Source organism: Sarcophilus harrisii, chromosome 2 (assembly GCF_902635505.1).
Source record: "Sarcophilus harrisii chromosome 2, mSarHar1.11, whole genome shotgun sequence".
Lineage (NCBI taxonomy): Eukaryota > Metazoa > Chordata > Mammalia > Dasyuromorphia > Dasyuridae > Sarcophilus > Sarcophilus harrisii.
The window spans coordinates 458,839,603-458,863,289 of record NC_045427.1 but is presented as its reverse complement, the minus strand read 5'-3'; the positions used below and the strand labels follow the sequence as shown (position 1 = coordinate 458,863,289).

At 36.6% G+C, this 23,687-nt stretch overlaps 1 protein-coding gene across 6 annotated transcripts in view; it reads left to right on the top strand.

The window, feature by feature from the left end:
• ZNF536 (zinc finger protein 536) overlaps positions 1–7,149 on the top strand; it is a 585,974-nt gene extending 578,825 nt beyond the window's left edge. For all 6 annotated transcript variants that reach the window (XM_031954398.1, XM_031954395.1, XM_031954397.1 and 3 more), the window contains exon 7: positions 5,677–7,149. In XM_031954398.1, the coding sequence (XP_031810258.1) occupies positions 5,677–5,912 (236 nt within the window). In that variant the 3' untranslated portion in view covers positions 5,913–7,149. The remainder of the gene's footprint in view (positions 1–5,676) is intronic.
• The last annotated feature ends 16,538 nt before the right edge of the window (positions 7,150–23,687 follow it).

The window sequence follows — 23,687 nt, the reverse complement described above, 5'->3', positions numbered from 1 at the left end:
AATATAAGAACTATATAAATAGAACTACACCTATTATGCAAATAAAAAAAGACATAAATAATTAGAAAATATTAATTGCTCATGGGTAGGTTGAGCCAATATTTTAAAAATTATAATACTAATTAAATTAATTTGCTTATTTAGTGCCTCATCAATCAATAAATAAGGAGTAATTCGGGATTGAAACTTGAGGAGAAACTAGGTCTAGGAGTCATTGGGAATAGAGATAGTAAAATAAATGGGAGGTAATGAGGTCATAAAGAGAAAAGAGAGATAAGAGTAAGGGGGCAATACAGAGTCTTTAAGGATGCCTCAAGTTAAGGAGAGTGATTTTAAAGACGAACCAACAAAGAAGACTGAGAAAGAGGAATTAGACAGGCAGAACTAGGTAAGAATGGGGTTACAGAAAGGCCAGAAATGAAAGATTACTCTGGAGAGGAGAATGATTACTCAAGTCAAATACAGCAGTTAGTTCCAAAAAGTTGAGACTAGGTGGGGGTGGGGCGGGGAGGAAAAGAGGGGAAGACCATCATATTTGGCCATAAAAAGAGAGCATTGGTAACTTGGGAGAAAGGTTTCATTTGAATGAAATAGGAAGCCAGATAGCAAAGAATAATCATACCTGTATGAGAAGAGAGGTAGAAGCAATGGGTTTGTGGATGGATTCTAGTCCTGTCCCTGCTGTTAGCTAACTTTGTCACTCTGAGCAACTTGATTTCTCTGGGCTTCAGATTTCTTCTTTTTTAAAATGGGATAATAATTTCAACTTAGTACATGGGAGGTTTTGAAATGAAATGAATTCATGCTTGTAAAACCATTTTCCAAAACTCAAAGCCCTACAACAATAATTACTATAATTATTTTGAGTGTTGTTACTATTGTCTCATTCTGACCTCGTATTAACCTTCTAAGAAAGGTTAGTCAGGAATATAGTTGCCTTTTTAAGATTAGAAGATGTGGAGAAAGTGTTCATCTGCATAATTAAAAGTTTTTTCACCAGGAACTTCTTAAATTGATGAAATCACAGAAAATGGATATAATACAAGTCTATATGCTGATTTAGGTCTCAGTTTCTTTATCTGGATATTAAGGACAATAACTTCATATTTCCTTCGTGATATAGTTGTGAGAATAAAATGAGAGAAATTTAAAAAATTTTTATTTATTGAGGCATTTGGGGTAAGAGACTTGCCCAGGGACATAAAGCTAGGATGAATTAAGTGTCTGAGGTCCTCCTGACTTCAAGGCTGGTGCTCTATCCACTATACCAACTAGCTTCCCAGATAAAAATTTTTAAAAAAGTAATTTAATCAGTGCAGTGGATAGAGAGAGCACCAGGCCTGAAGTCAGGAAGACTTGAATTCAAAACCTGCTTCGGACACTTAACACCTCTAGCTGTGTGACCCTGGGGCAAATCACTTCACCCCAATTGCCTCAGCCAAAAAAAAAAAAAAATTAAATTGAGTCTATGCCTTTAAAAATGTTAAAAATCATTTTATTTGTTCAAAAACAGGAGATACTGTGGGCTGATTTTGACCCATAGATTATAATTTGCTGACCCCCAGTTTAGAAGCTGAACATTGGACTTGAATTTAAAAGTTCTGGATTTCAATTCTGCTTCTATTGTGTATTAACTGTGTGGCTCTAAGTCACTTCCCTAATTTAGATACAAGTTTCTTCACCTTTAAAATAATCAGAATGGAGCTGCAGATCTCTAAAGTCCCTTCCTTCTCAAATATTCTAACTTATGTGAGGACTCGTTATGCCAGTGGGACATTAGACATAAAAGTAGAACATTATCTGTTATTTTATAGAAAGCTCCATAAAAACACAAGACATTTTGACTCAGTAGCAACAAAATACATTGAAAATATATTACCATATATGACAAACATTTATATAAATTTATTTTTATAAACTGCAGATAAGCCTAGAGACTAACACATAGATTTCCACAAAATCAATGTCATATTTTTATGGGCCTCAGTTTTCCAACTTGTCAAATAGGGAGATTTTACAATAGTCTTTTCTATTTCTGCCAATATATGAATCTATGTGAGTAATAAGCCTTTGTTTTTATAGTTGTATTTTTGTATTATATTTGTATTAAATGCAACACACTATTTTCATGGTGTATTGTATATTATAAAACAGATGATAATTATAAATGATAAGCAGAAAAAATTAAATTCTTGAACAACTCTAACAATTCATTATAACCAGGAATTCCAAAGCCTCTTTCCCATAAAATATGTCACTGGATTTATCCTGCTGGAGTGGTATGAAATGGAAATAGATCATTGTGATACAGTGAGAAAAGCCTTAGATAAAGAAGTGGGATTTGAACCCAGCTGTCCTGACTGTGAATGATTTTTACTAATTATATGATGATAGTTAAGAAGCCTCATTTTTATTTTCCGTGTAGCAAGGAACTGAATTAAAATATTTTACACAAATCTCAGAATATTTCCTGGTCTATTCTGGTAAGACATGTCCTTCTGTATGTTAAATGATTAAAATCAGAGCCACAGCTCTGACAAATAAAACAAGGTGTGTCCTCAAATCAATTTCCTAAAACAAGGGTTCAGGAGGCACACTGTTAGTTTCCTGTTTAAAGAAATTCTTTTTTTTTTCTTAACTGGGTACTAAATTCATTTATTTTATACTGCTAGAGGAGAACAAATATTGTTAGTAATTCTCTAAATTGAGGTGCTGGGGGGGGAAGCCCTATTTGTTTTCCTTTTGTTACAGTATTTGGGGCAAAACTACTTGACATATGTATTTCACAGGATGTTGTTAGAAAATAATTTTGTAAACAAAAATTGTTATGTAAATATGTTGTTGTGATTGTTGTTATTGTGATTGTGATTAGATACTGAAATGGTTGGTGGGTACAGGAGTGCAAACCGCTCCCTTGATCTCTCAATAACTCAGAATTGTGTTATTCCATCTATTCTTTATGTTTCATAGTCATTAAAAGGAATTTGTTCTGTTTTGGTTTTTTGCCTGTATTCTAAAAAGTGGCATTAGAAAAACAAACTTTCAAATTTCTCCATCCCAAATTTCTCCATCTACTTTTGTAACGGGGAAATGAAATCATTCTAATAACACTTCTTTAGTGCCTACAAGGTAGTTGGGAAAGAGAAATGACTGGAAAGCACCAGAATCTGAGTTGGAATCACAGCCTGATCTAGTTATTTAGCCTTTCTGTAAAATGAAGAGCTAGATTAGGTGGCCTCTGACTTCCAGTTCTAGCTCTGTAATCCTTTGTTTTTGGCACTGTAAGAGAGATTAAAAAAAAAGAAAGAAAGAAAAGAAAAGAAGGTTGAAGCTCTCTTGAGGATTTTCCCATCTGATTGAGGAGACAAAGCCTACACTCATGGAGCTATTAAATGATTGTAATCATTTGGGCGATTGGCGATATACTATTTGTCTATCCGAATAGAAGTATTAGAAAACTGCAGAGAAGGAGATCCGGGTAGGGGATTATAGGAATAATTGCTCACATTTACAGGTCTCTTAATAATCTTCAGATCTTATGCAACCTTATTGTCATCAGGTCCAGTCTTTTCTTTTGACAGAGCAGGAAACCATTGCCTGGAGGAATTAAAACACTTGCCCTAAATTCCCTTAGTTAAGTGACTGAGTTGGGATTATGATTCTGGGTCCATTTGGCCTCTTGGTTTGCAAAACACTGTCCTCACAAATCCTGAGAAGTAAGTAGTGCAAAAATGACTCCTTTATCACAGAGGAAGCCATGCAAAGAAGCTCAGACAGATGAAGGTGATTTGCTCAGAGCTAGCATTAGAACCCATGTCTCGACAGATGAAGAAGTTTAACTAATTCTCTCTCTGGTAGACAGAGCTGCCAAAGTTTTCCTGGTAGAAACAGAGCTGCAGCTAGAAACTGAGGGATAGATAGAATTCCAATAATTAGCAGCACTGGGAGGTAGCAATTGTACGAACAATGGGGTACTGAGGGCAATAAAAACAAAACAAAACAAAAATCCCAAACCCTGGAAATCAGAAATATAAGAACCGCCCTGAAAAAAACACGAAGGCTTATTTTTTCTTCTTTTGAATCACTTAATGTGAAGTAGGTAGATTTCTGGGAAGAAATCTGTGTGTGTGGAGAAGAAGAGAAAGTTTTTTCTAATGCTTTGAGTCAAGGCAATGCATGCAGATCTTGGGGTGGTATGGGTATGGGGGTATTGTTGAGACACTTTGTTCCATTGGATCTGATCAGTTGTGTTCTGAATTTTGGTATATTAGAGTTTCCATAGATAAGTTTAACGATTAATAAGGCAGAGATGATTATTTATATTAAAGACTGTCTTTAAAGAGTATTACTTCTCTAGGAGTCCCCCCCCCACCCCGGGCACTTAAGCAGTTGTTTGCAGAGAAGCTGGGGGTTAGGGGGCCAGGGATCAGAGATATTAAATTGAAGGCATTAGGAGCTGCTGAGTGGCAAATTAAAAGCAATTTGGTAGAGACAAAATGGCTCTGACGTTACCAAATAAGTTGCTGGGAAAACATGGCTTAATTTCACTGAAGAAAGATGTTTTACCCATAGTTTTTCGGAGACTAGTTCTCATGGAAAGCAAAAGGGGCATGGTTTGCTGTCCCCTAGGAATGTCCAGCCTGGGAATACTGAAAGTGCTCTTAGGATATGAATATGTGCATGTGGGTTGGGGTGGAGAGGGGTAGGGTGGAGGGGCAATGTTAGTGTCTGGGCTCACTTAATTTTCTTCCTGAATATTCCTGAGCAAATTAAACCCAGCTAAGGGTATTTGACCTCTGATGCTGCTAGTTGGAGAGACAAAAGCCCATAAACTTCCAGAAACAATGCATCAACTTTCCAGCATGGAAGGAAATGTGATTGCTCCAATATAACTTCCCAAACCAGATGCTATACTAGTTTTTCAATATGGCAAAAATGTGCATGTGTGTCTGTGGTGTATCTGAACAAAGAAATGAGACCATGGGGATCAGAGCTCTTTCTTCACTCATTCATCTTCTATTCAAAATGTAAGGTTTATGCAAGTCTTAGAATATTAGACCTCAAGAACTAAATCCAACTTGTGTAGTAGGAACTTCTAGAAAATGCGCACAGGACTTGGTTGTCTGACCCCTGCTCCCAGATATATATGTGTGTATAGACATACATACAAATATACACTGTAATAATTGAAACCGAGTTGGAAGGATATTTTCCATTCGATTCAAAGGTCAGAAACAGATCTCCTTCCCTCCTCCCCCACCCCTCCAATTCCCTGAAACCCTTGGTTAGTACTGCATCTATGTATGATTGTGTCTACATCTTTCTCCAATAAAAAGTTAATGAACAAATATAAAGGAGGCCCAGTTATTAAACTGTTTGGCCTGATCTGGACTGCCATACTGAGTGATTGATGAGAGTTTTATAGAAAGACCAGGTGATATCTAGCTTTCTCTTCTCTCTAAGCAAATGAATTAAAATCTCTGCCTTAGAAGCTCTCCTTTCAAATTATTGTCTATGTGACTCCTATATATTTTTGTTCCTCTTTGATTTGCTATAGCTTTTATGAAGTACTTGTTCCTAAATAGTATTTTTAAAAATATTAAGTTAATTAAACATGTTTGGGAGAAAAACTTTATGACCCATGACCCTACTAACCAGATTTCTGTCTATCTTCAGGTCACAGGCCTTTCCAGTGCAGATATTGTCCATACAGTGCCTCTCAGAAGGGAAACCTGAAGACCCATGTTCTTTGTGTCCATCGCATGCCTTTTGACAACAGCCAGTATCCCGATCGCAGGTTCAAGCGCTCCAGAGTTGACTCCGAGGCTTCTGGGAATTTAGAGGAACCTGCAGCTGTCAGACCCGGGAGCTCAGCAGAGCTAACGGAGGTGGGCAGCAAGACCCAGGAGTAACAGGAGTAACAGCTGAACAAGTCTATCTGTATATTGCAATATTATTTTACAGTCTTTAGATAGGCATTTGGTGAGAGAGTTTGCTAACTGCATTCTGAGAAAAATAAAGAGTTGTATACAGTTCTCCCCTTACCCCCAGTAGTGTACAGGATGTTTAAAACATTTAAAATATATCTATATCTATATATATATATAAAATTTCCCCAGCCCTTGAAAATGGCTGCTAAACTGTTACCTGGCAACAAATGCTTCCAAACAACGCAGGTGGGATAATAAAGTGATTTCAAAAATGTGAGGAGGTCGTTAGTACTCTAAAAAAAAAAAAAAAGAAAGAAAAAAAGAAAGAAAGAAAAAGCAGGGGGCACTTCAAACTCTAAAGTGGTCTTTGTCCAAAAATAACGCTCTTAACCGAAAAATGATACCATCTCCATGATTTAGTGTTGCCTCCGAAGATTGAGAGGCTGCGTCTTCATTGTTGAAAACACCTTTATAATATGATACTGGCGGCTGTCATTGGCCCAGCATAGTAATGAGATGGCTTGGTACGCTAGCTACCATGGTGCCAGTCAGACTGGGGCTGTCACTGCAGAGAAAATCAATGGGAGTGGTGTTGTAACTGCACTGGAGGAGAAATCTTAGCCGGCCCCTAACGAGGGTCAGGACTGACTGATATTGGAAAAGATTGTGATATTACATTTTCATTTTTTAAAAATACACAGCCGAATGAATCAATGGTCAGGAAGGATGTTGTGGACACATGTCCATTGCAGATTTGATGAGTGATTCCTTTTTTCAGCTCAAATGGCAGTATTGAGGGAAATGCTTTTAATCTGGGTCCTTTTTATTTTTATTTTTGGATGAAGAAGTAGGTATATACTAAAGAAATCTAGGGGTATATGATATATCATTATTGTTTAGCCGAAGAAGTCAGCCTTATCGGTAGAAGGTGCTAGTGAGAAATCAAATTTTATGTTACTAGAGAGGGTTTAAAATTTTTTTTAAGTTTTAATTTTTTTTACTTGAATGAAGGATTTTCTAATCCTGGTTAAGTTTTTCATCTGTTAGTTTTTATAAGTGTGACAGACACAGGGCAGGAGTATCTTCTAGAATGGGCTCTTATAAAGCAGCTTGAGCTAAAATATGAATTCCAACAACCTGTGCTTTGTCTCTAATGAAGAAAGTGTTTGAGCTATTATTTTTATTGTGATTTTTTTATATAAAACAAATGTCTTATGCTTTTTTTAAAAAATAAAACAAATGTTCTTTTTTTTCCTTTCTTTTTTGCCAATGATGCTAGGTTTTCTCCTATTTAGATCCTCCACCTTAAGTTCTTCCTTCAACATGGAAAGAGCTTTTGAGGGATGTTATCAAGATGCTTAAACCCCAAACCTTGCAAGAGGTCTAGTGAAAGATTTAGTTTTAAATCTGCTTAACTGGCTTAAAATTTCAGCCTTTTAAAGTGTTTCCTTTTACAGACACAGGTGCTGTGGATTGTGATGGTAGAGAAGTATTAACTTATTCTAAAACAAAATCAACCAGAACCTAAAAAATAAAAATAAATAAAAAGTCAATATTTCCTTGCAGGCTGGGAGCACAGAATAAAACCCCAGGGCCTTAAAATTTCAGCTCTGCCTAAAGCAGTTTACAAAAATACTAAACTGCAATCAATGTAAATAAAATTCTTAGCGCTATCCTGAGACTGGAAAAAAAAAATCTCAGGCTAATAAGGAATACGGTTTGCATATGCTGTCGAAAGGGTGTCATCCAACTGAAGTTTCAGTTTAAATGAGTTCGCTGTGCAACTTGGACCCATCTGGCATAGAGCAGGCTGCTTTCTTGTTTTTCTAGTATAGTTCTCACTGCCTTACTTAAATCGAGTTGATAAACTTAATGCAACTGTTTCTATGATCCTAGAGAAGGGATTGAAATGTTATTGAAAACTTTCTGACTGTAGTAAGCTTTAGAATTTTAACTGCACTACCGTGTTTGGTGACTGTGTCAGTCGCTTGCTTTCTGTGTGTTTGCGCCCGCCTTCAGTATCTTAGCAAAAAATAAAAAAATAAAAAAAAATAAAATAGAAAATAGAAAAAAAAGGAAAGAAATAAAGGAAAAAAAAGAACAAAAAAAAGGGGAAAAAAAGAAAAAAATCAGAAAAAAAGAGAGCCACATTCCATCTCCTGTACCAAGGAGATCCTTCGGTATTCTTTGTGTCTTCTGAACAGTTTCAGATGCGACAGGCAATAATTCTGTTTGTGACATTGGGAAACATCTCCCCTTCTTTGTGACGTGTGTGTTGACTCCATTTGGTCCAGTGCTACTGTCCCTTCTTCCCCCTCTGACATGGGCCTTTTTTCCAGAACATTTGTAACTTGTAAAACACACAAGTGACAGCGGCAGTGATGCATTGTCAGTTTCTGAATATCATCAGCTTCTCATATCTAAACATGTCAAGTTTTTCTCTGTAACTTCTGTAGTCTGTGGTACTGGTCATAATACTGTCTACATTCCTACACAAAGAAAAATGAAAAAAAAAATTTCTCTCTTGGAGGAAATCTGAGATCAATAGAGTAGAGGATTGTGTTGCTATGCTTGTAACAAGTAGAAAACTTTGTATTTAAAGTTTATTCTTGGTCATTATTTATTATTATAATACATCAGTTGACAGAACTTTATTCTGGTATAGAAAGTATTAAAAGTTGTTTTTTTTTCAGCAATGACTGTTTTCTTTCTCCTGTTAGAATAAAATGTCTCTGAAGCAGTAAAGTCTTATCCAGTGTTTTACGCAATAAAACCTCTACCTCTGGAAGAAAAAAAAAAAAAAGCAAACAAAACCTTTTCCTATTTGTGTCTCTTTATTAGAAACTGTTAAAAAAAAAAAAGGAATTGTTAACCCAGTTGTGAAGCTTTGTCAGATTTTCTTCAATGTTGATGTTTGTCCATTCAGCACTAGGTGAACATATTGTTATATATACTTGTGGTATGTGTGCTGGGATGGGATATTTCCCAGCTCAATTTTATATGTTATACAACTGTATACAGTATAAACACCCATTTGTTGTCTAGTCATTTCAGTTGAGTCCAACTATCTTCATGATTCCGGTTTGGGATTTTCCTGGCAAAGACACTGCAGAGGTTTGCCATACCATCTCCTTCTCTGGCTCATTTTCTAGATGAGAAATCGGTTAAGTGATTTTTCCAGACTCACACAGTTTGTAATTGTCTGAGGCTGGATTTGAACTTAGGAAGAGGAGACTTTCTGACTCCAGGCCTGACACTTTATCCACTGTACCACCTAGCTGTGCATTAGAGAATGACACTTTATCCACTGTACCACCTAGCTGTGCATTAGAGAATGAATAGAGAGAATGGGAGCTCATTAAGATTACCAAAGGGAAGAATAGAGAGGGAGAAGATCCAAGACAGACTCTAGAGGAATAGCCCCAGAGAGTCATATAGTTATTAAGTATCTGAGTCCAAAGTTGAACTCAGTCTTCCTGACTCTAAGCAGAGCATCCTATATACTGTGCCATCTGGTTGCCCATAAATCTATAGCCCATATATTATTGGACTTAGTTAAAATTAAAACTTATAAAAATTTTAAAAAATTAAAAGCAAGATTTGTTTTAGCATGTATTGGTACTGTTTCTATAGGGATAATTACATATATATCCAGAACATCTGAATTTGTTGAGAAAACTACCCTCACATGAATTTTGAAGTATGTAAAGTATGTATGCATAAAGTCATGTCTTCGTATAAAAAATGGGTTTTTGTAGAGTGTATATATACATATATATGTACATATAGTTATTATTCTTGTTGATATGTATGTATATATTTGTATATGTGACAGTAGAATTCTCTGGGGGTGTGCATGCAGGCTTTTGTCCAGGTGTCCAGAAAGAAAGCCATTCATTTCCATTTTAAAAGAAATCAAAATATTTCTCTCTATTCTATCTTTAGTCTTCCTGCATGGAGGTGAAGGTGGGGAGTAAGGTGCTGAGCAATTACTTTTATTGAAGGGTAAGGGGAACTTAAAAGGAAATTGAAGCATGACCATTTGTGAAATTGCAACAGAACTTTCTTTGCTTGAAGTAAAGACACCAGACTTCCCATTTGTTCTCATTCCATTCCATTTCTTGAATTAACATAGGACCATAGGTTCATAGATGGTGATAGTGGTGTAGATTTGGTTGAGATAGTAGATGTACTGAGCATATAGAAAGCTCTATATAAATGCTGATTCCCTCCTCCACCCCATACCCCAAATGCAATAATAATAATAATAACAACAACACTGGGGTCCATCTAAGGTGAATCCATATTTAACACATTTGCCACTCTGTTAGTGAGGCTGAGAGGAGTGGTGGAATAGGAAGGATGAGCATTTAGATACCCATATATCACCTTGCACAAATCAGTCAACCTTAGCTAAGGTTCAGTTTCTTTACCTGTACATTTCAACTCTATGATTTTATAATTTTGAATAATATTTATGCCAAGGAGAGGAAGATTTATAGAATAGCTAGCATTAATTAGGCTGCCCCAAAGCATTTTGGATAAGACCATCTGTGCAACATTTCTAAGTCCCTTCTCTGCTTCATGGTCCCTTAGAAACCAAATCATGACAATTTGGGAGTTGATTAAATACAACATGGATGTCATGTGATATCCAGATCTAGATTTGGAAGAAAGGAAATAAAAATTATTAAGGATCTACTATAGATCAGTGTATTCCTGGGCAAATCACTAAATTCTGTTTGTCTCACTTTCCTTGTCTGTACAATGGGCTGGAGAAGGAGACAGCAAATCCCTCCATTGTCTTTACCAAGAAAACACCAGATGGGGTCATGAAGAGTCAAACATGGCCAAAATGTCTGAATGACAATAAAAACAAGAATGTGCCAGGAATTGGGCTAACAACTCCACAAATGTTATCTCATTTGATCTTCACAACAATCCTGGGAGGGAGATGCTATTTTTATTATTCCTATTTTACAGTTGAGGAAACTCAGGCAACATGCCCTAAGTCACCCAGCTAGTGATTATCTTATGCTGACTTTTAACTCAGATTTTTTTGGCTCCAGGACAAGCTAGTCCAATGCCCTCATTTTTCAGATCAGGAAACTGATCCACAGTTAAGTGATTTGACCAGGTTAGTCAAACAGGTAGTTGGCATCAGTCAGTAGATGTTCTACCCAGAACCATATATATTCTTACCACTGAACCATGTGGGAAGTAAGTATCTCCTTGTCCCTTTGTTGTATTTCATTTCCTTTTTCCTTCCTTTCTCCTTTATTTTTTCTTTTGATTCCTGGACAGTACCCACGCTTACCAGAAGGTGTACTGGAAGGCAGAAAGGAAACCAGGAGTTAAATCAGTTGGTATGCACACATGTATATAAATATTTGAGGAGTGAATGAAATTCCACAGAAAAGCTCAAATCTTTTTTTCATCAATTTTCTACATTTTCCTGTTTTTATTGTTCTTACAATCATGGGAAAATAAAAGTCAATCAAAGTATCCAAAGTAACTTGTCAATATTTTTAAAATATCTGGTATGGATGCAAATTTTTTTTTTTTACCAACTCTGAATATTTTTTCTCTTTCTCAAAAGAAATAGAACAATGAATATGCTGAATACATGTCCAAGGCCACGTGGTCATCTCTTATGGTGATGTTCTTCAGGAAAGAGGACATATCTGACTGAATTCAATACTTTTGCCTCCTGAGAAAATTCTTTCCTGGGGATCAAACCTGACCCTAATCATATTTCTGAGGCCTTCAGATTCAAAATGAGTGTACCTAAGACAAGAGGCCAACTTCTGATACTCAGCCTTCTGATAGTTTTTTGTTGAAACTTTTATAAGGACTATAATCTCACTGTCTCTTGTAATTTGGGATTTGAGTATTTCCCCTCTCTGTTTAACATCTGTATCATAATAGTATATTATTAAAAAAAACTTACCTGGTGTATTGTAAGCAAGATCTCAGGGAAATTATGGTTCAGTGGTATGCTTTTCATTTCAGGATACTCAATCTGGTCCTATTCCACCAAAGGGGAGGGATGTTTCTATGGGGAAGGCTGCCAAGAGAGGAAGAAAAAAAATATGGGGCAGTGTGGTGTCATGCAATATTAAATGTAGCACAGCTGAACATTCTAAGGGATTATTGGCTAAAGTTCTCTATCTCTTCACCTGTTGGTTTTAGAAGAAGAGGGAAGAGAAAAAGAGAGGGAAGAGAAAGAGACAGGGGAGAGAGAGAGACAGAGAGAGAGAGAGAGAGAGAGAGAGAGAGAGAGAGAGAGAGAGAGAGAGAGAGAGAGAGAGAGAGAGAGAGAGAGAGAAAGAGAGAGAGAGAGAGAGAGTGTAAACGGAGAAGGGACTCTTGGTGAACAGGGAAATCATAGGAAAAGAGGAACGAGAAAATTTAAATGATCCCAGACTGAACTGTTTTGCTGTTAATACAGAAATACAGTGCAAGACACATTTAATGGGCCCTATTTTTTATTATACTATGCTGAATAATTAAGTTTGAGGCTAAGTGTCACATAGATTTATCTTTTAATTAAAAAAGCATGGTTCACGCATATTTGAGTGGTAGTCCAAATAAATGCAATATAGAAATTTATGTTTGTTTATCTAGGTGTTAATTACCTAGAGATTGTTCTGGATTACTTCTTTTTATAAAGTGTCATAGGCTCGTGTCAGAAGTAATAAAGCTTACCCGTGGAACCTTATCAATTTGCTAACTATAATGCTAGTCTGACCTGAAGAAGGGGGAGGGGGCGGGGGAAAACTTTGGAAAATGTTGCGCATGTAGGCGCCCCATTCCACATATAAGAAAAATACACACCAAATAAAGCAATCATTTTAGAAAATATTCCCCGTACATAAAAGTGCAAATATATCTTCTGTATTTTACAGCCTCTCACCCGAAGCTATTTATATAACACGTGATTATTTATGCATCCCAGCTCTGCAAGTTGCCCATGGAAAGGCAAGGGAAAATGCCCAGATCAATTGGTTTACTTGGTGGCGTGGAATGTCCCCGATGTGTGCAGAGAAAATTTCCAAAGGCAAATGTGGCCAAAGCAAAAACGTTCTGGGGGGTGGGGAGAGAAGGGGATCTCCTTTCCATATTTCTATCTCACACTGAAACCAGTCTCAGAAGAAAGAATAAATCCAGCTGAAGTTTAAAATACGATATCAGACTGTCCAAAGATGCCAACCAAGCAAGTATACTCAAGGGGAACATTTTGGCTGGTTCATCTTTTTATTGGGGGGGTGGTGTCTGTATGTGTTTTTTTCTCAGTTTATGAACTGAATTTCTATTACTCTATAAAGAGAAGATGTTAAAGAAGTAAAAAACTATGTCACAAGGATGTAATTTATTTTCCAAGGGATGGAAAAGGCACCAATTTTTGAGTTTTTTTTTAAAACTATGTATGTGTGCATATATATAATATATGTATATCTGTATACATATAGATACATACATATACATATACCAGTCAAAAACAATATATTACATATATATGTACATGAGAGACTACATGTGTGCTTTTAAATTAGTATTTTCTTAAAATGCTTCTTGACCCTGTTTTTAGACTGCACCTCTAATGTTAAGCTCTGTTCCACATCAACAAAACTCTATCAGGGCACAGGGCTTGTGTTTTATCTTCATACTTCTTTATTAATTATTTTCACAAGAGGACAACTTTTTCTTTAAGATATCTTTGAAAACAAAATAAGAGGAAGAAATATGCTTTGAGAATCTATATGTCCTTAAGTCTGTATACTAGAAAATCAAGGGAAAAAAAAAACTACACTTTGTTCATTCATTTGCCAACCAATTAAGCTACACCTTCCACTGTAGAGAACTGAGCTTGGGCCTGGGAAAAAGATGAAAGTTATTAATATAGGTACTGTGCCTGCCTTCATGAAATTTCTAGTCTAGCAGGACTGGATAAGAAACATGATTTTGATATTAAATGTCTATGTAACTACAGGCTAATGGTAAATTCAATTCTATTTATAATTGCACATGTTTAACCTATTTCAGATTGCTCCCTAAGGGAGGGGATGGGGAAGGCAGGAAAGAAAATTTGGATCACAAGGTTTTGCAAGGGTAGATGTTGAAAACTGTCTTTTCATGTATTTGAAAAAATAAAAAGCTACTAAAAATTCCATTCACAGTGATCATGTGTAGGCATGAATACATGCATGAATAATCACACACACAAACACCTTTATATGATATAACACACACAGGTCCATGCAATCCAATTTACTCACACATATTTACATATGTACACACATATGACTATATGCATACAAGTGTACAGTGTGTACATATATGTAATACATACATGTATACACATCAGAAAGAGAAGAACACAGAAGGTGAAAGGTTTTTAAAAAGTCAGAAGAAGCTCTCAAAGGTATGGCTTCATCTATTAATTCTCCTCAAAGTGGTGATGATGACAAATAACATAGTCTCTGGTGACTTCATTGTCCTCATGAAGTCCCCCAGAAGGAGATTTCCCTGTGCTTTGATTCCTGTGTGAAATGGGATAAGGAGGGAGAGGGATAAAGAAATGAGACTGACTTATGTATAGGAAACCTGATAAAGAGAAAAAACAAACAAACAAAATAAAATTTAAAAAATTACTCTTTCTTCTGTTTGGATCCCAAAGAATTCTCTTAGTTCTTTTGTTAAAAATGCATCTTTCTCTTAAATAAAGGGGCATAAAGACAAGAGGTACGCTACAGGCATTGATATAATTATGTGCATCCAAAACTAATGGATTTTCAAGAGTGAAAGGCGCCTCTAAAGGAGGCCTGCCTTGCTGAGAGATCTTTGCCTCCTGTTCAGGTTATCCTATTGCTGCCCTTTGTTTTGCTACTTAACACTGATTTCTAGGCGTTATTTATTATTCTTGGGGAAATGTGCTATTTGTTTTGTCCTCTGAGAAAGTTCATTCCTTGGTGGGTGAGATGAGGGATAATAGAGAAAAGTGTCAGAATTAGCCACACCAGGAAAAATGCTTTTCAGGCTAAAATCCTCCAAATACTTCAGTCATTTTGCATTTGTTTTCACTAGAAAAAGCCAAAAAAAAAATTCACGAATTATGGTAGCTTTAGAGTTTCCTCTGTGAAGTCCCCTCATCTTGGAATGAGCCAGAAACTCCATGAATGACCATCTTTGAATCATTACAGGGTTAAATGCCAATAATCCAAGCAATGAAAATATGCAGCAATTCCAGAAGAGAACAACGTTAGGAAATTAAACCATAGTAGTCTCCTTTCACAACAGAAGGGAAAAAGAGAAAGTAATTTGCTCTTTTCATTCTCCTACAATCAACCCACAAAGTGTTAATTATATTTAAGATATGAGTCCAAATCACATTTGCCTCTTCCATGTGGTGTAGTAAAAAAATTAAAAAAAAAAAAACACTGAAAGAATTGAGTTAGAATCCTGCCTCTGACACAATTAGATGTATAATTTTGGGTAAGTCACTGAGCCTCAGTTTTCTCATCTATAAAATGGAGCTAATAATACTTGTAGCATCTGCATCACAACGTTGTAAAGAAAAAAAAAGGAAGTCTACTTTGTAGACTGATAAACAATTCCATATGTGTCAGCAATTTTATTACTGTATCCATTTGATAAGTACATGGGAATACTTTCCTTTCTAACCTCAGACTCAGAACCTCTGGTTTCCATTTTTCCTCTCTGAGGCAATTGAGATTAAGTGACTTGCCCCGCATCACACAGATGGAAGCCTTAACTGTCTGTGGTCAAATTTGAACTCAGGTCCTCCTAACTTCAGGGCTGGTGCCCTATCCACTGCACCACCTAGATGCCCCATGGCTTCCTTTTAATGTTTTTACCCCCACAATTTTTTAACATTTAAAAAAAATGAGTTCCAAATTTTCTTCTTTCTTTTCTCCCCTCTCTACTCCCCGAGACAGTGAGCAATCTGATATAGGTTATACATTTGCAATCACCTAAAACAGTTACATATCCCTGGCTTCCTTTAAGAATCCTCTCAAGAATTCTGAAGAAAGTCTCCTCTGGTTTCCCCAGCTGCTAGTGTCTTCAGAACCAAGGTTTTGCTAATATTGTTTTTCAGTCATATCTGACACTTTGTGGCCCCATTTTAGGGTTTTCTTGGCAAAGATACTGGAGTGGTTTGTCATTTCCTTCTCCAGCTCATTTTCCTGGATAAGGATAACTGAGGTAAAGAGAGTTAGTTAAATGATGGAATTACCTGGGTCAGAGACCTGGAAAGTATCTGAGGCTGGATTTGAACTCAGAACAAAGAGTCTTCCTGATTCCTGGACCTGCATTCTCTCTGCTTTGCCACCTAGCTACTCCTCTGATATTAGTTTCCATTTAATCTGTCTCTATATGACTTAACTTATATTGCTCTTTCTTGAGAAGAATGTAAGTTTCTTGAGGACAGGGACTATTTTTGCTTTATCTTTGTGTCCTCCGTGCTTATCAGAACACCTGATACATAGTAGGCACTCCATAAATTCTTGTTGATTGATTGATTGATAAAGTTATAGATTTCAAACCAAAAGGGACCTTACAGCTCATCCTGTTCATTCCTCTCAGCTACTGTTATTCAGTGTGTTAATATTCATTCAGAAACTGGAGCCCAGAGAGGATGTGACTTGTCCAACTTGGTCAATCCGTCAAGAAAGATTTGCTGAACACCTTCTTCTTGTCTGTTGCTATGTTAGGTACTGTGGGGGATATAAGATGAGGAACAATTTTTTGCTACTGAGTTTAGTTTTAAGCCATCAAAAGAATCACAGCACTTAACTTCTGTTTGCCTCAGTTTCCTCAATTGTAAAATGGAAATAATAGTATCTACCTCCCAGCGTTTTGTGGGAATCAAATTATTGAGGGCTGAGGATATCACAGCAGCAATGGGGGTCCCCAAGTCGGTCTCATAGGTTTTGTGAAAGAATTCGCAGTACCAGTCTGTAAATGAGGTTTTTGGCAAAAATGGGTGTCCTTCACTGAGAAACTCTTTCCCTCAGTGAGCTGCTTCCTGACCAGGAAGATAGCGAAGTTTGGGGTACAGAATCTTGTTTTTTATTTAGCCTTCTGGTTTGGGGATAGGGAGCAATTAGAGGCTAATTTCCAAATCAATAAGGGTGGTTATTGTTTCCCAGATCAAAGTGATTCCCAGATCATTAGGAGGTGGTAATTTCCCATTGGAACCAGGTAATTTCCCCAGAGGTAGGAGGGACTAAGATTTAGGATTTTTCCAACCTAGGCTCACCTCCCAAAATATCAGGGGGACACAGTTCTACTACTTCAAAATGAGATAATCTTGTGCTAAATGCTTCTTTCCTCCACCCATCAGAATCTGTCAGATATTAGAAGACAAAGATAATTTTCTTTGTTTTGTCTCCAGACTAAATATCTCCATCAATGTTATTCATTTCCAGTTGTGTTTTTTTTTTTTTTTTGTATGCTTCTTAAATTCTGGGGCCCAGAGCTGACCATAACAGTCTAAAATGATCAGTACATAACACTGTCATCTTTCTATTCCTAAAAGTTAATTCTCTCTTAATATACTCTATGATCACATTATTTTCCCTCCCCAGTTCTATATTATATTGCTGATTCATATTGAGTCTATGATTCACTAACCCTCCCCCCCCTGATTTTCATACAATTTATTATCTAACTATACCTCACTTTACAAATATGTATATATACATATATAAATATTCCAGGTTAAGCCTATATTTACTCTTCTTAAATTTGATCTCATTAGATTCCACTTAATACTCCAACTTATCAGTGGATTTGATCCCTGTCATTCATTGTATGAATTATAATTTCCAAAGCAATTGGAGATATTATTAAGCAGGAGATTGTTGGGACTGGCTAGAGGTTCAGAGAAGGAAGAGATGAGGGTAGGACAGAGTAATCATAGAAGACTTCTTGCAGGAGGTAGGGAAAAAGCTTGATTTTGAGAAAACTTTGCAATTCCAGGAAAGAAAACAGACTACTGACAGAGAATTTCTTTTCCCTCCCATCCCCTCAAAAGAAAAAAGTCCCAGGAATTAGGACTTAAAACAAAGAGAATGCTATTTAGAATCAAACACACTAAACTTTAGGGCCATAGGTATCAACTCAAGAGGCCAAGAATTTATGAAGGCAAAGCCCATAAAGAGATCAAACAGAATTTCAAGTTAACTCGACTAATCTGCTTAAATTCTGAAAAGGCAGCCATGCAATAGAAATAGAGTGGTACAACTTGATCCCAATTTCAGACTTCTTAGAAAATGTGTTTTAGTTAATTATTTAGTCAATAACTAGATATTTGTATTTGAGGAAACTCATGAAAGGTGCCAGTTAAATGCCTCTGAACCCTGGCATTTCCCTAGAATGGGTGGCCCAAAGATTTTAGGAAGATCCAAGCGATCTGGGCTTCTGGATGGAATCCTTCTCCTCCCAAGATTGATCAGTGATAGAAAAGGGCAGCTTAGTGAGGACAGGCCAAAGCCAGACCCTCCCACCTCTCCTCACAGCAGCCATCCCACCTTCCACCAGCCTTGTCCTTCAGCCCTCCTAACCTAAGTCAGATTCGTGTCCATGACCTTGAGGTCATCACCTTCTCTTAATGACTTTTCATTTCCCAGTTTGCTGACTGGGGTGATTTTCGGTGAGGTCCACATAAATACTTCAAAAATAATTCATGATGCAGAGGAATGCTTTTAGAATAGATGATGCCATGACGAGTTAAGCACTTTATAGGACTGAGCGTAAATTATTTTAATGCATGTAATAGATTCACCCAGGGAGACACTAGCCTTTTGAGGTCATGGCTCTGTACCATAGGCTAGGCAGGGTTGGAGCAGGTGGTTTAAAGCCTGGTTTGCTGCTGTGGGAATCATGTCCCTTTCCAAAGACCCTCAGCACTTAGATTCTTGATAACTTGAAGAAAGAAATGGAAATAATTCCACATATGGTCCAGCAGACACCAAGTGGGGTCCTGGTTGAAAATGAATATTGTACATAGAACATTTGTTAGAAATGACTATTTCTAATCCAATATACTCTCTTGCCCTAATTACCTTCTCCTGAGGGCTGTGGAGTTTATTATGGCTGTGCAGCCCCCAGCCTATTTTTTTTCCCACTCAACTCTTTTCCAGTATCATCCTGCAGAAAATACACATACATGTACACATGCATACATGCAACAATCACATCTTGATAAAAACAGAACTGAAATTCCAGTTTGGGGAATTTTTTGTGCAAAAGTAGTTTATTTCAGCAAATATGAGATAAGCTATTCATTAGATGGATATCTAAATGTATGACCAATTCCTTTTGAAAGATCCCTTCCTCCAGTATTCTGTTATCTTGGAATCACAAAAAACTATCTTAAATACACTTGAATCTTCTTTGCATTGTGTCTCTTATATTATTTTCACCACCTGCAGTGCGTTTGCCTCCTAATATCACACTGATTTAGCATAGTTGTTTTTGTCTATAAGAATTTTTTGCTCCCAAGTTAGAAAAAAAATCACTTGTAAATCTGTTTAACTATTTAGTTTTCATCAGATATCCTACTGATAAGATCTCCATTGCTTTAAAAAACATTTTTATTTAAACTTTTGGGTTCCAAATCTCTTTCTCTCTCTACCCTCCCCACTTCTTGAGATGGTGATCACTTTCTGATGTGTTATATATGTGCCATTATATGAATAATATTTCCATATTATTCATTTTGTATAAAAAGACTTGAATAACAAGTCTTGTATTTAAGCAATGTCAGTTCTTTCTCTGGAGGCATATACTATGCTTCAAAATTAGTCTTTCATTCACAGTTTTTTATTGAACAATATTGCTATTACTGTGTATATCAATCTTTTGATTCTGTTCACTTCACTTTGCAACAATTCATATAAGTCTTTCCAGGTTTTTCTGAAGTCATCCTGCTTGTCATTTCTTGTAGCACAATAGTATTCCATTACGATCTATATCTTAGCTTGTTTAACCATTCCCCATGTGATGGGCATCCCTTTAATTTCTGATTCTTAGTCATCATTTTGTGCTGCCCTTTCCCCAAGAAAGGAATGTTATATAGCAATAGTATAGGGACAAGGGACTAAAGATATTTGTCTTCAATAAATCAATTTATAAGTATCTAATAAATGCCAATATTGTCCCAGACCTTGTGCTAAAGCTAGAGAAACAAAGACAAAGGGGAAATGGTCCATGTCCACAACTACCTTAAAGTTCAACAAATGGAAACATGTATAGACATAAGCAGAGTTTATACAAAATCAGTACAACTGGGTTCAAATACAGAATGTCTTTTTCTTATCTGTGTTGTCTTGGACAATTCATCTAATCTCTCTAGGTCTCACTTTCTTTTCTGCAAAAAGACATTAAACTAATGATTTTTGAGATCCTTCAAGTATTCAAATAGACCTGTGTTTTCATTATTTAAGGAGTTTCCTTCTTTGATGAAGAAAGTAATTCCTCCATATCTGCCAGTCCAACCTACTTTCTTCTATGCTTTCCCCAAAGTTCTTTACAAGGAATTCCAACCAACATACCCTGGAAAGCCAACAAATGCTTTCCTCCCTTCTTCCCTTTCTCCTTCTTTTTTCCTTCCTTCCCTCCTTCCCTCCTTTCCTCCTTCCTGTCTTTCCTCTTTTCCTCCTTCTTTCCCTCCCTTCCTCCCTCCCTTCTTGTTTTGTTTGAACCTATTTTGTTTGCATGTTGTTTCCCCTATTAGCTTATGGGTGCCTTGAGACTAAGCACTCTTTTTTTAAAGCTTATTTAGTTTTTGTCTTTCCACATATCCCTGATGCTTAATATAATGCCTTATACATAGGAGGCCCTTAATAGATGCCAGTGAACTCAGGATGTCAGTCAATCAATAGGCATTTGTTTAGAGCTTACTATGTGCCAGACAGTGGAGCACAAAGGAAGGCAAAAACATGGATTCTGTCATCAAAGTACTAACCTTCTAAAGAGGGAAGACAACATACAAAAATGTGTACATACAAGATTTATCTATAGATATATGTACACATATGTGTGCACACATGTAAATATATATAAATACATTTAATATGTATGATTACATATAGTGTAATGTATAGATATGTATATGTGTATACATTGTGTGTGTATGTGTGTGTGTGTGTATATATATATATATATATATATATATACAGAACATAAAGGTGAGATAATTTCAGAGAGAAGGCTGTACTAGCAACAGGCACATCAGGGAGAGAGTGACTGGAAAAGCCTTCTGAAGAAGGTATGATGTGAACTGAGCCAGAGAAACAAGGAGGTAGAGGTGAGGAAGAAGATCATTTCAGAAATGGGAAGATGAAATAAAGAGAAGGAAATTTGTATTTATTGATGTCTTTTTATGTTGTAAGCACTTTACAAATATCTCTTTTGAGTTTCTTGACAACTCTGTGAGATAGATCCTATTGTTATTCCCATTTTTCAGTAGAGGAAACTGAGGCAGATAGGGATGAAGTGACTTGTCCAGAGTCATACAGCTAGTAAGTATCTGAGACTAAATTTTAATCCAAGTTAATTTTAACTTAGGTTTTTCCTGACTCCAAGCCTAGTGCTCTAACTAGTGTGCAACCTAAATTAGCTCTGAATGAAAATGAGACAGTGAAAAAGTAGAGTAAAAGATGGAGAATCCTGTGCCAGAAAGAGCAGGAAAGGAGATTATAAAAGTATGTGGAACAGAATAAAACTTAAGAATAATGGAAAAGTAAAAGGGCTTTAATAGCCATGTGTAGGATTTTATACTTTATTGTGAAGATAATAAGAAGTCACAGCATTTAGTAGATTTCATGGTAAGATAAAATATAGGGAAATTAATTTGGAAGCTGTAGAGAGGATGGATGAGATGGATAAGAAAGACAGGAATATCAAGCAAGATACTAGTGCAGCAGTTTGGACGCAAACAAAGGTCTGCTGCAAGGTGACAGCGATAAGTGAAGAGGACAGGATACATACTATCCAAAGAGTATGTGAAAGTAGAAATTGTAAGAGTTTAAAACAGATTGTGCATGTATCAGTGAGATGTTATTGTTTGTTCTTCATTTTCCAAAAGACCGATGACATCATGGGGTGGGCTTGACTTGTTTGTTAATTGGATTTGAGGTAATTGCAATGGTCTAGGTGGGAGGTAAAGTATTCTTACAGCAGGGTGGATACAGAGTTGTACAAACACCAGCCTCATTCTCTCTTCTGCAGACACTGAAGTACAATGGTAAGACATAAGTCAAGATGAGGGATGCAGAGGACAATCTTAGTGTCTTTGATGTCTACACGTCCTAAAGGCTCCATAGTGCCCATGTTTACCACTTTCATGGCCATTCAACACGTTCTCATCTAACTATTCTGCTATGGGATGTCTTCACTCACTTGGGGTCGATATCTTTCTCATTAACTGACCAGTTTGAAGCCTGTTGTTTACCCTCAATCTTTCTTTAGCTCAACTGCTAAGATGTTTTAACAGAGTATGATCTCTGTGCATACTTTGGCTTCTTGGAGCCGTAGTGAAAGTTGGATGACAGGTAGACACTAAAAGTGGACAAACAGCCCTGAAAAGGTTCTCTGGCAGTAAAAAGAATAGGAGTAATAGTGGCTCTAAGCAGTTGCCTCCTGAAGCTGTTAGACATTGACCACCCTTTGAACACAGCTTGTGTGAATAGTAAAATAAAAACAGGGCAAGCCTCAGGCAAAATAGAAAAGTGGGCAAAGTTGCTTTTCCAAATTTCTGAGCTTCCTCTCTCCACTATTTTTACCTATAGCTACAAACAAAGTTTCCAGTGCTTTTAGATTCTCAGGTGTTCTTCACCATGAAAGGGTCTTCAACCTCCCACTTTTCTACAGTATCCTTTTTCAGGTCCTTAATCTGAAGCTTCAATTCTTATTGAATAAAGAAAGAATTACTTCAAGTAAGTTGTTATTGTTTTGTTTAGTTAAGATAATGTGAATGTTGCAAACCTAGGTGGCCAGGAAAACAGTAGTTCCCTCTATATTAAAAGTATTTGTTTGCAAGAGGGGTAAGTTTAAGGTAAAATAATGGGTTCTTCTCTGAATGTATTGAATTTGGGATGTCTACAGGATATTAAGTTAGAGAGAGTTGACAATATAAAATTGAAGCTAAGGAGAGAACCATAGAATAGATCAGGGAATCATCCTCATAGAGATGTTAATTGAATCCATGGAAATTCAATGTTCAGTGAACCTTGATGATGTGATCACCAAGCATCCACCTGTCATCCATTACTCTTGCCACATGATCAGCCAACCTCTTCTTAACATACAGTTCTTTCTCAACAACTTTGCTCCCATTCTTCAAAGTTCCCTATTGATTATGTGTTCAGCATTTTTGTATACTTATCACATTCCTCTCTGGGACTCTGTGTCATGCTCATCTTGAATTCTTCAGAGGCAGTGGTATTCTAGATATTCCAGGACATATAACATTAATAAAATGATTGTATTGCAAAGATGGGCCTTGCCTTGATTCCAAGGACTTAAAAAATTTCTCAAAAGCAGTGCAGCCCACTCTGTTCCTCCTTTTCCTCAATGGGTCCAACTCACTGTATTTTCTGTCTCAGATACAGATATTCTAGGAAAAGTCTATAGGGCATCCATTCATATGCATTTTGAACTCTAAACAATAGATATTTTTCAGCATTTGGTTTTTTCTGTATTCCTTCCAGGTGTACATCTATGATT